General features: G+C 44.8%; 1 protein-coding gene across 2 annotated transcripts in view; it reads left to right on the forward strand.

Annotated features, from left to right (window-relative positions):
* The window catches only part of dnah5l (dynein, axonemal, heavy chain 5 like), a 472330-nt gene that overhangs the window by 197811 nt on the left and 259413 nt on the right, over positions 1-15106 (forward strand). For both annotated transcript variants that reach the window (XM_068012046.1, XM_068012056.1), the window contains exons 34-37: positions 67-266; positions 963-1116; positions 3472-3738; positions 4419-4547. In XM_068012046.1, the coding sequence (XP_067868147.1) occupies positions 67-266; positions 963-1116; positions 3472-3738; positions 4419-4547 (750 nt within the window). The remainder of the gene's footprint in view (positions 1-66; positions 267-962; positions 1117-3471; positions 3739-4418; positions 4548-15106) is intronic.

Here is a 15106-nt window from a genome sequence, read left to right on the forward strand (position 1 = left end):
AGGTTCAATAGACGCTGCAATTAATATATTGCACTGGTTACTAAATAAACAAAACTTATTTTTCAGGACATTTGTATTAGTGCAGGAAAAGAAAAGGATATTGAAGCAAAGCTGAAAGCTGTTATTAATGAATGGAGTGGTCATGTGCTTACTTTTGCTCCATTCAAAACGAGGGGTGAGTTGCTCCTCAAAGGATCAGATACCACTGAGAACATTGCACTAATGGAGGACAGCCTCATGATACTTGGCTCATTAATGAGTAACAGGTAACTGGATAATAATGTATATTTTTTATACGTGAAATTATGGAATTGAATTACAAAACTGTAATTTGGTTAAAGGCTTCACTAGACTTAAACCGCAAGAATAAAGATCAAACAGTTTATAAATATCCTTTAAACCCTTGTTAAATCATTTTCTTGTACTTAATGAAACATTGTAATAACCTTTCTGTTGTTTACTTTAGGTAAGAAAATGTAATAGGTGTTTTAAAATGTGTAGTTATTCCTACTGAAGAACGCTGTAGTTCACAGTAGGCCTCAGGTTTAAATGAACATACAACAATTAAGGGTTTGAATATAATTGTTCCATGTCACTGCTGATGCCTATGGCTGAGTCGTCCAACCACTAGACTATACCACTAATTAGGTCATTGCTATGAGTCTGATCCCTTCCTATCCTGGTGTTGCGTTGAATTTTGTATACTTAGGTGAAGTCATCAGGGGAGCAAAACACTTTGAAAACCTTTTTTCCTAATTAAGTTTCAAAAGAAATGTTCAAAATTCCGAAGGAAATTGATAGATTTTATTCAGTCAACTTGCTTTTTATGATTAGTGATTTGATTAAAGGGCACAAAGGAAGAATTAGAAACTTGACTGATAAAAAAAATTGTCATGTTAATGTCAAAGCATCTTTGTTGCAGTGTATGATTTTTATCAAAGTTGTGGTTGCTTTGCTGACAGGTACAATGCACCATTCAAGCCCACCATTCAACAGTGGGTGCAGAAGCTCTCAAATACCACAGAAATAATTGAAAACTGGCTCACAGTTCAGAACCTTTGGATTTACCTGGAAGCCGTGTTTGTTGGTGGAGATATTGCAAAACAACTGCCGCAGGTTTGTATAATCTGGGAAAGTAAAATTTGTTTATTTTGAGAATTCTGTGCTGTGCTTTCAAAATTACAATTCTGTGTATTTGCAAATGATGTCTAAAATTATAGTGGTCAAGTATGTTTTGATCATTTGTAAATAAGAAAGTAAATGACTAACACTGATTATTTTTATCCTTCTGTAATTATTAGTCCTATGCTTTCCATCCTTGCCTCTGCTGAAGTGTTGGACTGTGCTGCTCATGGCAGCAAGTTAGGACCCTGAATCTCACCTTCTGGAAGCCAGAGTTGATTGGTGCTCTAGTCTACATAAATTAAATCCTCCTCGAACACATTTACTTACGGCTACATTTCATGTAACATTGGGCTGGATTTTACAGGGCCGCCGACATCGGGCTATGTGGCGGCGGGGGGGGGGGAAAGAAGACCATTCCGTCAGCAGCTCACCATGGAGCCTGACGCCAGGAGTGCCGGTAAAGATCTTCCCGGCAGCGGCGAGGCTCCGTGGTGGCCTCTCCGCCGCTGGGTGATAGGACCTGGATTAACATATGGTAATTAATGAAATGCATACATTTAAATACATTTACCTGCGATCTAACGGTCGAGTCGTGATCTTTACAGCGGCAACTGGCACTCCCACGCCTTCACTTTCCTGTCTGGGGAAAGCAGGCGCCGCAGTGGTGGGGTAAGGGGGGAAGATGAGAATTTTAGTGCGGCGAGGGAACGTGGTCAACTGTTTGTCATTAGTATAGGGGATGGTGGGAAGGGGTGAACTGTGAACTTTGTTCAGTATGTGGGGGGAGAAGGTCATATTTGAAAGGTAGGTGTTTTGGTGGGGGTTGGGGAAGGGCAGATACTTCATTTTATTGTTATTGGGGGGGTAGGAAAGGGGCTATAGAATTTTGATTTGAACAGTTGGGGGGGGGAGGGCGGGGTTGTTTCCTTTAAAAATTTAAATTAGCCACCAGGGCTGGCTGCCCTCTAAAAATGCTGCAAGCATCTGCGCACAGGCAGCTGACACCATTGCCGGCGTCTGAGAGCCTGCCCTTCCAAATGATTGTCGGGAGGCAGGGCAACTGGGGTATTTAAATGAGCTGCTGCGCGGGAGATTGCAGCGGCATGGTGGCACATGGCTCGTGTGTGTGGGCTGCCATTTTTTTGCCAGCCGCCACTCCCGCTTGTAGCTAAACTTGCAACACAAAGCACCAGCATCATTAAACAGGCAAGTGTAATTAAAGCCCTATGGGAGAACCAGAGGATTTTTTCTTTGCAGGTGAGGAGGTAGAATTATGATCTGATCATTTGATGAAAACTTGTTAGTTTTTAAGTTAATCATCTGTGGTGTTGCACGCAGGAAGTTAATGCCAGGTTAGAAGGCACTGGCATAACTGGACCCAGGCCAGTGTTCGAGCTCAGATAGCCAGGAAGTGAAGTATAAAACACTGGAGCCTAGTCTTTATACACTTGAATATTTTGATGACAGAGACACGCATTGCCTATCATATACCTCCAAACAACAACCTCTCTTTAAGCCTGCTCCTATGAGTCCCCAATTAATATCCACCACCTGAATACATTTAAACACCTAATTGATACATAATTGGCCATCAAGGAAGGGGGAGAGAGAAAAGGAAAGGAAGGGAGATGACATGAGAGAAAGAAAGGCAGAGGAGGATGGTTAAGGGAAAAGAGAACAATGAATCGTTGGAGAAGTGTGGCCAACTGTGTCAAAGGCTGCAGGCAGGTTGAGAAGGACAAGGAGGGATAGTTTACCTTTGTCACTGTCATATAGGATTTCATTTGTGACTTTACTAAGAGCTGTTTTAGTACAAGTGTGGAAATCTGATGGAGAGATTCAAATATGGAGTTCCAGGAAAGACAGGCATGGATTTGGGAGACAACAGCACGTTCAAGGACTTTGAAGGGGAAAGACAGGTTGGAGATGGGCGGTAGTTTGCAAGGACAGAGGTGTCTTGAGTTAGTTTTTTGAGGAACAGGATGGTGTAATATGGTATGAATAAATAATTCTATTAACCAGTCATATTGGTGCCCTAACTATTGCACCTAATCAATATCCATGATAATTTGTGTGTTTCTGAGTGCTTCGCTCTCATTAATCGAATTTAACTTCATTACAACATCATAATCACGTGACAACGGCACATACAAACCCTCGGATTTTAATAGCTGCTGTTAGGGAATTGGTGCTGTATCATCTTTTATATTTCTTTGGTTTATATGGTCTAATTATTTTAATGTGGTATAAAAGTCTTTAAATAAAGCATCTAAAAAATGAAGTATTACAATATGTAGCATGCTTGCAATTATTTTGGTTAAAACTAACCCCTATGCTCTACTTCAGGAGGCCAAAAGATTCCAGAACATTGACAAGTCATGGCAGAAGATCATGCAGAGAGCTCATGACAATATAAACATTGTGCAGTGCTGTGTAGGCGACGAGACTTTATCTCAGCTTTTACCACATTTACTGGAGCAACTAGAGATGTGTCAGAAATCACTTACTGGATATCTGGAAAACAAACGTCTTTTATTTCCCAGATTTTTCTTTGTTTCTGACCCTGCTTTACTGGAAATCCTTGGTCAAGCCTCTGACTCTCATACTATACAGGTAGACTGATTTTAATCTGACCTCTGGGATGCTCTAGTTTCCAACATCACTACTGCCATAACTCCAGTTTATTTTTTGCATAGTTTCCCACAAGGCCAACTAGATTATGATGAAAAATAATTTACTGTTACCAGCAAGAGGGCTGATATATGCTAAAAGTTTTTTCAGTCTGCCACTGGGGGCACTCACATGCACTCCTGTGGAGGTCACTTTCTTTGCACTCGCTTCAAATACAGGGTTTCACGATTACCCTGAGTCCCCGCCCAGTCTCAGGAGTGGGAACTCCTGGCGTAGAGATTCCATACCTGGCTTTGCCTCCAGCTGTCATTTGCCTTTTAAGAGCCAACTAATGTTCGGTCCCATTAAGATAAGTACGAAACCTCTTGAAATGGCAGAATCCGGTGCTTTTCTACCAGTTTCCCAGTTATGTCGGGAGACCTACGCAACATGGATGAAGTTTCAGACCAATATCTGTGCCGAAAAGTACTGACAGCCCACATGCAAATAGGTCATACAAGAAAAGTTACAAAAGTGAGGGGAAAATATTATACTCAGATAATGCTGAATATTTAATTTTAGAATAAACTGAACATGTATTGTAAAATAATGTTTAACACAAGTATTAAACATATTCTAGCCATATGTAAGCATATTAAAATAAAATGTTTTGACTGTTTCAGACTCACCTGCTAAGTCTTTTTGATAATGTTAATAAAGTGGGGTTCAACGAAACAAATTATGATCAGATCCTCCACTTTGAATCTCAGGAAGGAGAAAAAGTTGACCTCATTGAATCAGTTACAGCACAGGTGAGAAAACAATTAACAGTTTAAAATGGATTGCAAGATAATTACAGATGAAAAAGATAATTGAACCCTTCTTAGTTCATCCATTTAGAAAGACCCTAAAGTGCTCCCCATTTGCAGCCACCAGTTGTTTCTTAACAATTCTGTGTTTTATATCTCCATACTGTATCCCGTAAAACTTCCAGATATCTGCCCTAAATTTACCTTTCACTAGTTTGAATCTGTTTCCCCCGTTCTACTCTCCAAATTTAAAGTACAGTAATATATACTGGATTTGCTTTTTCCATTACATTAACTATTTTAAAACCTCTATAAGATCACTTCTCAGAAACCTTCTCCTGAAACTGTAAAGCCCAAGTTTCTCTATAACTCAGACTTTTGGTATTAGTGATCAGCCTTGTGACCATTTTTTTTCATTGCCTTCAGCACTTGAATGGCTCAGTTGTGTCTCAGTGGTCACAGTGTTCAAGATGCTGTCGAACCAGAACACTGTAGAGTTTGATCTCAACCTCCTTAGCTATTTTGGCAACATAGTTCAACATTCTATTGGCTTTTCTGATTCTGTTCTGCAATCGATAAGGTATATTTTTCTGTGCTTTATTTGCTCGTTCCCATGCTTTGGGCTGAATTTTAGGCAGCTGCCACAGGAGTGGCAGCGGGTGAAGAAAATGGTAGCCCGCATGTGTGGGCCATGAGCTGCCATGCCGCCATGATCTTCCACCAGCAGCCCACGATAATGTGCCAGTCGGGCTGCACCCCCTCCCCCCGCCTCCCCCCAATCACGTGGAGGGCGAGGGCTCTCTGACACTTGAAAGGGCGTTTGCTGCCTGTACACAGGCAACGGTGCCATTTTTGAAGGCCAGCCAGCCCGTTTTTTTTTATTTGGTCATGGGATGTCGGTGTCATTGGCTAGACCAGCATTTATTGCCCATCCCTAAGTACCCATTAGAGGGTGGTGATAAGCCGCCTTCTTGAACCACTGCAGTCTGTGTGGGGTAGGTGCACCCATAGTGCTGCTAGGAAGGGAGTTCTAGGATTTTGACCCAGCGACAGTGAAGGAATGGCGGTATAGTTTCATGTCAGGATGGTGTGTAGCTTAGAGGGGAACTTTCAGGTGGTGGTGTTCCCATGCATCTGCTGCCCTTATCCTTATAGGTGGTCGTCACGGGGTTTGAAGGTGCTGTCTGAGGAGCCTTGGTGCGTTGCTGCAGTACGTCTTGTAGATGGTACACACTGCTGCCACTGTGTGTTGGTGGTGGAGGGAGTGAATGTTTGTGGATGGGGTGCCAATCAATGGGCTGTTTTGTCCTGGATGGTGTCAAGCTTCTTGAGTGTTGTTTGAGCTGCACCATTCATCCAGTTGGAGAGTATTCCATCACACTCCTGACTTGTGCCTTGTAGATGGTGGACAGGCTTTGGGGAGTCAGGAGGTGACTTGCTCACCACAGGATTCCTAGCCTTTGACCTGCTCTTGGAGCCATGGTATTTATATGGCTACTCCAGGTCAGTTTCAGGTCAATGGTAAGTCCCAGGATGTTGATAATGGGGGATTCAGCGATCATAAAGCCATTGAATGTCAAAGGGAGATGGTTAGATTCTCTCTTCTTGGAGATGGTCATTGCTTGGTACTTATGGGGTGCGAATGTGACTTGCCACTTATCAACCCAAGCCTGGATATTGTCCAGGTCTTGCTGCATTTCTACACGGACTGCATCAATATCTGAGGAGTCATGAATGGTGTTGAACATTGTGCAATCATCAGCGAACATCCCCACCTCTGACCTTATGATTGAAGGAAGGTCATTGATGAAGCAGCTGAAGGTGATTGGGCCTAGGATACTACCCTGAGGAACTCCTGCAGTGATGTCCTGGAGCTTAGATGATAGAGCTCCAACAACCACAACCATCTTCCTTTTTGCTTGGTACGACTCTGACCAGCGGAGAGTTTTCCCCCTGATTCCCATTGACTCCAGTTTTGCTAGGACTTCTTGATGCCATACTTGTTCAAATGCGCCTTAATGTCAAAGGCAGTCACTCTCATGTCAACTCTTGAGTTCAGCTCTTTTGTCCATGTTTGAACCAAGGCTGTAATGAGGTCAGGAGCTGAGTGGCCCTGGCGGAACCCAAACTGAGTGTCAGTGAGCAGGTTATTGCTATGCAAGTGCTGCTTGATAGCACAGTCGACGACACCTTCCATCACTTTACTGATGATTGATAGTAGACTGATGGGGCGATAATTGCCCGGGTTGGACTTGTCCTGCTTTTTGTGTACAGGACATACCTGGGCAATTTTCCACATTGCTGGTAGATGCCAGCGTTGTAGCTGTACTGGAACAGCTGGCTAGGGGCACGGCAAGTTCTGGAGCACAGGTCTTCAGTACTATTGCCGGAATGCTGTCACAGCCCATAACCTTTGCAGTATCCGGTGCCTTCAGTCGTTTCTTGATATCATGTGGAGTGAATCGAATTGGCTGAAGGCTGACATCTGTGATGCTGGGGACTTCAGGAGGAGGCCGAAATGGATCATCCACTCGGCACTTCTGGCTGAAGATTGTTGCTAGTGCTTCAGCCCTATCTTTTGCACTGATATGCTGGGCTCCTCCATCATTGAGGATGGGGATATTTGTGGAGCCACCTCCTGCAGTTAGTTGTTTAATTGTCCACCACCATTTACGACTGGATGTGGCAGGATTGCAGAGATTAGATCTGATCCATTGGTTATGGGATTGCTTAGCTCTGTCTATCCTATGCTGCTTATGCTTTTTGGCACGCAAGTAATCATGGGTTGTAGCTTCACCAGGTTGACACCTTAATTGAGGTATGGCTGGTGCTGCTCCTGGCATGCCCTCCTGCACTCTTTATTGAACCAGATTTGGTCCCCCGGCTTGATGGTAATGGTACAGTGGGCGATATGCCAGGCCATGAGGTTACAGATTGTGGTAGTTATGGGGGATTTTAACCTACACACGGACTGGAAAAATCTGATGGGCAGACGTAGCCTAGATGAGGAGTACATAGAATGTTTTCGGGACAATTTCTTGGAATAATACATTTTGGAGTCAACCAGAGAGCAGGCAGTACTAGACCTAGTATTGTGCAACGAGATAGGATTAATTAATGACCTCATAGTTAAGGTGCCCTAGGTAGCAGCGATCATAATATGATTGAATTTTACATTCAGTTTGAGGGAGAGAAGAGTGGGTCCAAGACTAGTATTTTAAACTTAAATAAGGGCAATTATGAGGGCATGAAAGCAGAGCTAGCTAAAGTGAACTGGCAAATCAGGTGAAGGGATAGGTCAATAGAGATGCAGTGGCAGACATTTAAGGTGGTATTTCAGAATACACAGAATAGATACATTTCAACGAGAGAGAAAAATTCCAAGGGTGGGACCCGCCATCCGTGGTTAACTAAAACACTTAAAGATAGTATCAAACTTAAAGAAAAAGCCTATAATTGCGCAAACACAGGAGACAGTTCAGAAGATTGGACAGAATATAAAAAAAAGCAAAGAATGACTAAAAGATTGATAAGGAAGGTAAAATTAGAGTACGAGAGAAAGCTAGCTAGAAATATAAAGACAGATAATAAGAGTTTCTATAGATATTTTAAAAAGGAAAGAGTTAACAAAGTGAGCGCTGGTCCTATAAAAAGTGAGTCTGGGGAATGAATAATGGATAATAAGGAGATGGCAGATGAATTGAACAGATATTTTGCATTGGTCTTCACTATTGAGAATACAAGTAACATCCAAGTATTAGCTGTAAGTCAGGAAATGGGAGGGAGGAACTCAAGAAAATTTACAATCACCAGGGAAGTGGTACTGAACAAATTGTTGGAGCTGTGGGCTGACAAGTCCCCGGGTCCTGATGGACTTCATCCGAGGGTGTTAAAAGAAGTGGCGAGTGAGATAGTTGACGCGTTAGTTTTAATTTTCCAAAATTTCCTAGATTCTGTGAAGGTTCTGTTAGATTGGAAAATAGCAAATTTAATCCTTTATTCAAAACGGGAGGGAGACAGAAAGCAGGAAACTACAGGGCAGTGAGCTTAACGTCTCCCTTATGGAAAATGTTAGAAGCTATTATTAAAGATGTTATAGCAGGGCATATAGAAAAATTCAAGGTAATTAAGCAGAGTCAACATGGTTTTGTGAAAGGGAGTTCTTTGAGGGAGTTACATGTGCTGTGGATAAGGGGGAACTGGTGGATATATTGTACTAAGATTTCCAGAAGGCATTTGATAAGGTGCCACATCAAAGGTTATTGCAGAAAATAAAATCTCAGGGTGTAGGGGGTAACATATGGCATGGATAGAAGATTGGTTAGCTAACAGGAAACAGAGAGTAGGCATAAATGTGTCATTTTCTGGTTGGCAAGTGTAACAAGTGGTCTGCCTCAGGGATCTGTGCTGGGGCATCAACTTTTTACAATTTATATAATAGCTTAGATGAAGGGACTGAAGGTATGGTTGCTAAATTTGCTGATGACACAAAGATAGGTAGGAAAGTAACTTTTCAAGAGGACATAAGGAGGCTACAAAGGGATATAGATAGGTTAAGTGAGTGGGCAAAGACCTGGCAAATAGAGCATAATGTGGGTAAGTATGAAATTGTCCACTTTGGCAGGAAGAATAAAAAAGAAGCATATTATCTAAATGAGAAATTGCAGAGCTCTGAGATGCAGAGAGATCTGGGTCTCCTAATGCATGAATCGCAAAAGGTTAGTATGCAGGTACAGCAAATAATTAGGAAAGCTCATAGAATGTTATCGTTTATCGTGAGGGGAATTGAATACAAAAATAGGGAGTTTATGCTTCAGCTATACAGGGCATTGGTGAGACCACATCTGGAGTACTGTGTACAGTATTGGTCTCCTTATTTAAGGAAGGATATAAATGCATAGGAGGCAGTGCAGAGAAGTTTTACTAGAATAGTACATGGAATGGGTGGGCTGTCTTAGGAGGACAGGTTGGACAGACTAGGCTTGTATCTGCTGGAATTTAGAAGAGTAAGAGGCGACCTGATTGAAATATATATGTTCCTGAGGGGTCTTGACAGGGTGGATGTTTCCCCTTGTGGGAGAATCTGGAACTAGGGGTCACTGTTTAAAAATAAAGGGTCACCCATTTAAGATGGCGATGAGGAGAAATTTTTTTTCTCAGAGGGTTGTGACTCTTTGGAATTCTCTTCCCCAAAAGGTGGTGGAATATTGAATATTTTTAAGACAGAGGTAGATAGAATCTTGATAAGCAAGGGGGTGGAAGGTTATCGGGGTAGGTAGAAATGTGGAGTAATCAGTTCAGCTATGAACTTATTGAATGGCAGAGCAGGCTCGAAGGGCTGAGTGGCCTACCCCTGCTCCGAATTCATATGTTCATATGGTTGAGTACAATTCTGCTGCTGCTGATGGCCCACAGCACCTCATGGATGCCCAGTTCTGCATTGCTAGATCTGTTCGAAATCTATCCCATTTAACACAGTGATAGTGCCACACAACACCATGGAGGGTATCCTCAATGTAAAATTGGGACTTTGTCACCGCAAGGACTGTGTGGTGGTCACTCCTACCAATACTGTCATGGACAGATGCATCTGCGACAGGCAGATTGGTGAGGATGAGGTCAAGTATATTTTTCCCTCACCACCTGCCGCTGACCCAATCTTCACAGCTATGTCCTTTAGGACTCAGCCAGCTCGGTCAGTAGTGGTGCTACCTAGCCATTCTTGGTGATGGACATTGAAGTCTCACACCCAGAGTACATTCTGTGCCCTTGCAACCCTTAGTGCTTCCTGCAAGTGCTGTTCAACAAGGAGGAGTACTGATTCATCAGCTGAGGGGGGGGCCGGGGTGCGGGGGAGGGAGGTGGTAATCAGCAGGAGGTTTCCTTGCCCATATTTGATCTGATGCCATGAGACTTCATGGGGGTCTGAAGTCCATGTTGAGGACACACAGGGCAACCCCCTCCTGACTGTATTGCACTGTGCCGCTACCTCTGCTGGTCTGTCCTGCCGGTGGGACAGGACATACCCGGGGATGGTGATGGCAGTGTCTGGGACATTGTAAGGTATGATTCGGTGAGAATGACTATGTCAGGCTGTTGCTTGACTAATCTGTGGCTCAGCTCTCCCAACTTTGGTACAAGCCCTCAGATGTTAGTAAGGAGGACTTTGCAGGGTCGACATGGCTGGGTTTGCCTATGTCATATCTGGTGCCGAGGTCGATGCTTGGTGGTCCGTTCGGTTTCATTCCTTATTGACTTTGTAGCAGTTAGATACAACCGAGTAGCTTGCTGGGCCATTTCAGAGGGCATGTAAGAGTCAACCACATTGCTGTGGGTCTGGAGTCATATGTAGGCCAGACCAGGTAAGGACAGCATATTTTTGTTTTTTTAAAATTATTCATTCATGGGATGTGGCTGTCGCTGGCCAGGCCAGCATTTATTGCCCATCCCTAATTGCCCTTGAGAAGGTGGTGGTGAGCTGCCTTTTTGAATCGCTGCAGTTCATGTGAGGTAGGTACACCCACAGTGCTGTTAGGAAGGGATTTTCAGGATCTTGACCCAGCGACAGTGAAGGAATGGTGATATAGTTCCAAGTCAGGATGGTGTGTGACTTGGAGGGGAACCTGCAGGTGGTGGTGTTCCCATGCATTTGCTGCCCTTGTCCTTCTAGTTGGTAGAGGTTGCGGGTTTGGAAGGTGCTGTCTAAGGAGCCTTGGTGCATTGCTGCAGTACATCTTGTAGATGGTACACACTGCTGCCACTGTGCGTCAGTGGTGGAGGGAGTGAATGTTTGTGGATGGGGTGCCAATCAAGCTGGCTGCTTTGTCCTGGATGGTGTAGAGCTTCTTGAGTGTTGTTGGAGCTGCACCCATCCAGGCAAGTGGAAAGTATTCCATCACACTCCTAACTTGTGCCTTGTAGATGGTGGACAGGCTTTGGGGAGATGAGTTACTTGCTGAAGGATTCCTAGCCTCTGATCTGCTGTTGTAGCCACGGTATTTATATGGCCACTCCAGTTCAGTTTCAGGTCAATGGTCGCCCCTAGGATGTTGATAGTGGGGGATTCAGCGATAGTAATGCCATTGAATATCAAGGGGAGATGGTAAGATTCTCTCTTGTTTGAGATGGTCATTGCCTGGCACTTGTGTGGCCAAGCCTGGATATTGCCCAGGTCTTGCTGCATTTCTACACGGACTGCTTCAGTATCTGAGGAGTCGCGAATGGTGTTGAACATTGTGCAATCATCTGCGAACATCCCCACTTCTGACCTTATGATTGAAGGAAGGTCATTGATGAAGCAGCTGAAGATGGGCCTAGGGCAGTACCCTGAGGAACTCCTGCAGTGATGTCCTGGAGCTCAGATGATTGACCTCCAACAACCACAATCACAGGATTACTCACTGTGCCACGTGCTAGTGAGGGTAGGAATAGGAGGATAGGCAAATGAATGAGTGGCTGAAGAGCTGGTGTAGGCGGGAGGGCTTCAGCTACTTGGATCATTGGGATCTCTTCTGGTGCAGAGGTGACCTGTACAAGAGGGACAGGTTGCATCTGAACAGGAAGGGGACCAATATCCTTGCGGGGAGTTTTGCCAGTACGACTTGGGAGGGTTTAAACTAGTCTTGCAGGGGGGTGGGACCCAAAGTAGTAGTCTCTCCAATGAGGTAGTTGAGGCAAAAGTAGAGGTTAAAGCAAGCAAGTCCAGTAGGCAGGCCGGGCAGGGGCAGGACAGGGAGCGTGGAAGGTCTGGTAGGCTAAACTGCATTTACTTTAATGCAAGAAGCCTTACAGGAAAGGCAGATGATCTCAGAGCATGGATCGGTACATGGGTTTGAGATATTATAGCTATTACGGAAACATGGTTGAGGGATGTCCTCAGTACCTTGCTCTACGGCAGCGAGGCCTGGACAACGTATGTCAGCCAAGAGTGATGTCTCAATTCATTCCATCTTGGCTGCCTCCGGAGAATCCTTGGCATCAGGTGGCAGGACCGTATCTCCAACACAGAATTCCTGGAGGCGGCCAACATCCCCAGCACAAACACCCTACTGAGCCAGCGGCGCTTGAGATGGCTTGGCCATGTGAGCCGCATGGAAGATGGCAGGATCCCCAAAGACACATTGTACAGCGAGCTCGTCACTGGTATCAGACCCACCGGCCGTCCATGTCTCCGCTTTAAAGATGTCTGCAAACGCGACACGAAGTCCTGTGACATTGATCACAAGTCGTGGGAGTCAGTTGCCAGAGATCGCCAGAGCTGGCAGGCAGCCATAAAGGCGGGGCTAAAGTCTGGCGCGTCAAAGTGAGTTAGCAGTTGGCAGGAAAAAAGACAGAAGCGCAAGGAGAGAGCCAACTGTGTAACAGCCCCAGCAACCAATTTTATCTGCAGCGCCTGTGGAAGAGTCTGTCACTCTAGAATTGGACTTTATAGTCACTCCAGGCGTTGCTTCACAAACCTCTGACCACCTCCAGGCGCTCACCCATTGTCTCTCAAGACAAGGAGGCCAAAGAATGAAAGAAAGAAAGGTGGAGGGATGGGCAGCTCTGGCCGCTCAATATTCCAGGGTACCAATGCTTCCGGCGTGACAAAGATTGAGGTAAGAGAGGAGGGGGAGTTGCACTATTGATTAGGGAGGACATCACGGCAGTACTTAGAGAGTATATCCCGGGGGGAATGTCCAGCGAGGCCATATGGGTAGAACTTAGAAATAAGAAATGGGTAATCACTTTGAAGGGAATATACAATAGGCCCCCCAATAGTTAGAGGGAATTGGAGGAGCATATATGTAGGGAAATCTCAGATAGGTGTAGGAATTACAGGGTTGTAAAAGTAGGTGATTTTAACTTCCCTAATATTGACTGGGACTGCCTTAGTGCTAAGGGATCAGATGGGGAAGAATTTGTTAAGTGTGTCCAGGATAGTTTTCTGAAGCAGTATGTGGATGGCCCTACTTGAGAAGGGGCGACATGCGACGTCCTCTTAGGAAATGAAGCTGGGCAGGTGGTTGATGTGTAAGTGGGGGAGCACTTTGGGACCAGTGACCATAACTCTATGAGCTTCAATATAGTTTTGGAAAAGGATAGGACTGGTCCTCAGGTTGAAGTCCTAAATTGGGGGAAGGCTAATTTTGATGGCATCGGACAGGAACTCTCAAAAGTTGAATGAGAGAGGCTGTTTACAGGTAAAGGGACGTCTGGCAAGTGGGAGGCTTTTAAAAGTGAGATAGGAAGAGTTCAGGGCCGGCATGTTCCTGTTAGATGGAAGGGCAAGGCTGGCAAGTTTAGGGAACCTTGGTTGACGAGGGATATTGAGGGTCTGGTCAGGACAAAAAAGGAGGCATATGTCAGGTATAGGCAGCTGGGATCAAGCGAGTCCCTCGAGGAGTATAGGGGATGTAGGAGTACACTTAAGAAGGAAATTAGGAGGGCGAAAAGGGGCCATGAGATTTCCCTGGCAGAGAAGATAAAGGAGAATCCTAAAAGATTCTATGAATATATTAAGAGTAAAAGGGTAGCTAGGGAGAGAGTAGGTTCCCTGTGGTAATCTATGTGTGGAGCCACGGGAAATGGGCAAGGTCTTAAATGAATACTTCTTGTCTGTATTTACCGTGGAGAAGGTCATGGAAGCCAGTGAGTTCAAGGGAGGGAACAGCGCTATCCTGGAGCATATCAACATTACTAAGGAGGAGGTGTTGGAGGTTTTGAAGCGCATTAAGGTGGATAAATCCCCAGGGCCTGACCAGGTGTATCCTAGGATGCTATAGGAAGCAAGGGAGGAGATTGCTGAGCCCTGGCAGAGATATTTGTGTCATCATTAGCCACGGGTGAGGTACCGGAAGACTGGAGGAGAGCTAATGTTGTGCCTTTATTTAAGAAGGGCAGCAGGGATAAGCCAGGGAACTACAGGCCGGTGAGCCTTACACCAGTGGTGGGAAAGTTATTGGAAGGGATTCTGAGAGACAGGATTTATATGCATTTGGAAAGGCATGGTCTGATTAGGGATCGTCAGCATGGCTTTGTGCGTGGGAAATCATGTCTCACGAATTTGAGTTTTTCGAGGAGGTGACCAAGAGGATTGACAAGGGCAGGGCGATGGACGTTGTCTACATGGACTTTAGCAAGGCCTTTGACAAGATCCCGCATGGTTGGCTGGTCCGGAAGGTTCGAACACATGGGATCCAGGGTGAGCTAGCCAATTGGATCCAAGATTGGCTTGGTGATAGGAGACAGAGGGTGGTATTGGAGGGTTGTTTTTCAGATTGGAGGCCGGTGACCAGTGGTGTGCCACAGGGATCGGTGCTGGGCCCTCTGTTGTTTGTCATATATATTAATGACTTGGATGTGAATGTAGGGGTCATGATTAGTAAGTTTGCAGATGACACCAAAATTGGTGATATAGTGGACAGTGAAGAAGGTTGTCTAAGGTTACAACAGGATATAGATCAACTGGGAAAGTGGGCAAGGTATTGGCAAATGGAATTTAATGCGGACAAGTGCAAAGTGATGCATTTTGGGAAGTTAAACCAGGGCAGGACATATACAGTGAATGGCAGGCCCCGGGG

The sequence above is a fragment of the Heterodontus francisci genome, chromosome 2 (assembly GCF_036365525.1).
Source record: "Heterodontus francisci isolate sHetFra1 chromosome 2, sHetFra1.hap1, whole genome shotgun sequence".
In the NCBI taxonomy this organism is placed as follows: Eukaryota; Metazoa; Chordata; class Chondrichthyes; order Heterodontiformes; family Heterodontidae; genus Heterodontus; species Heterodontus francisci.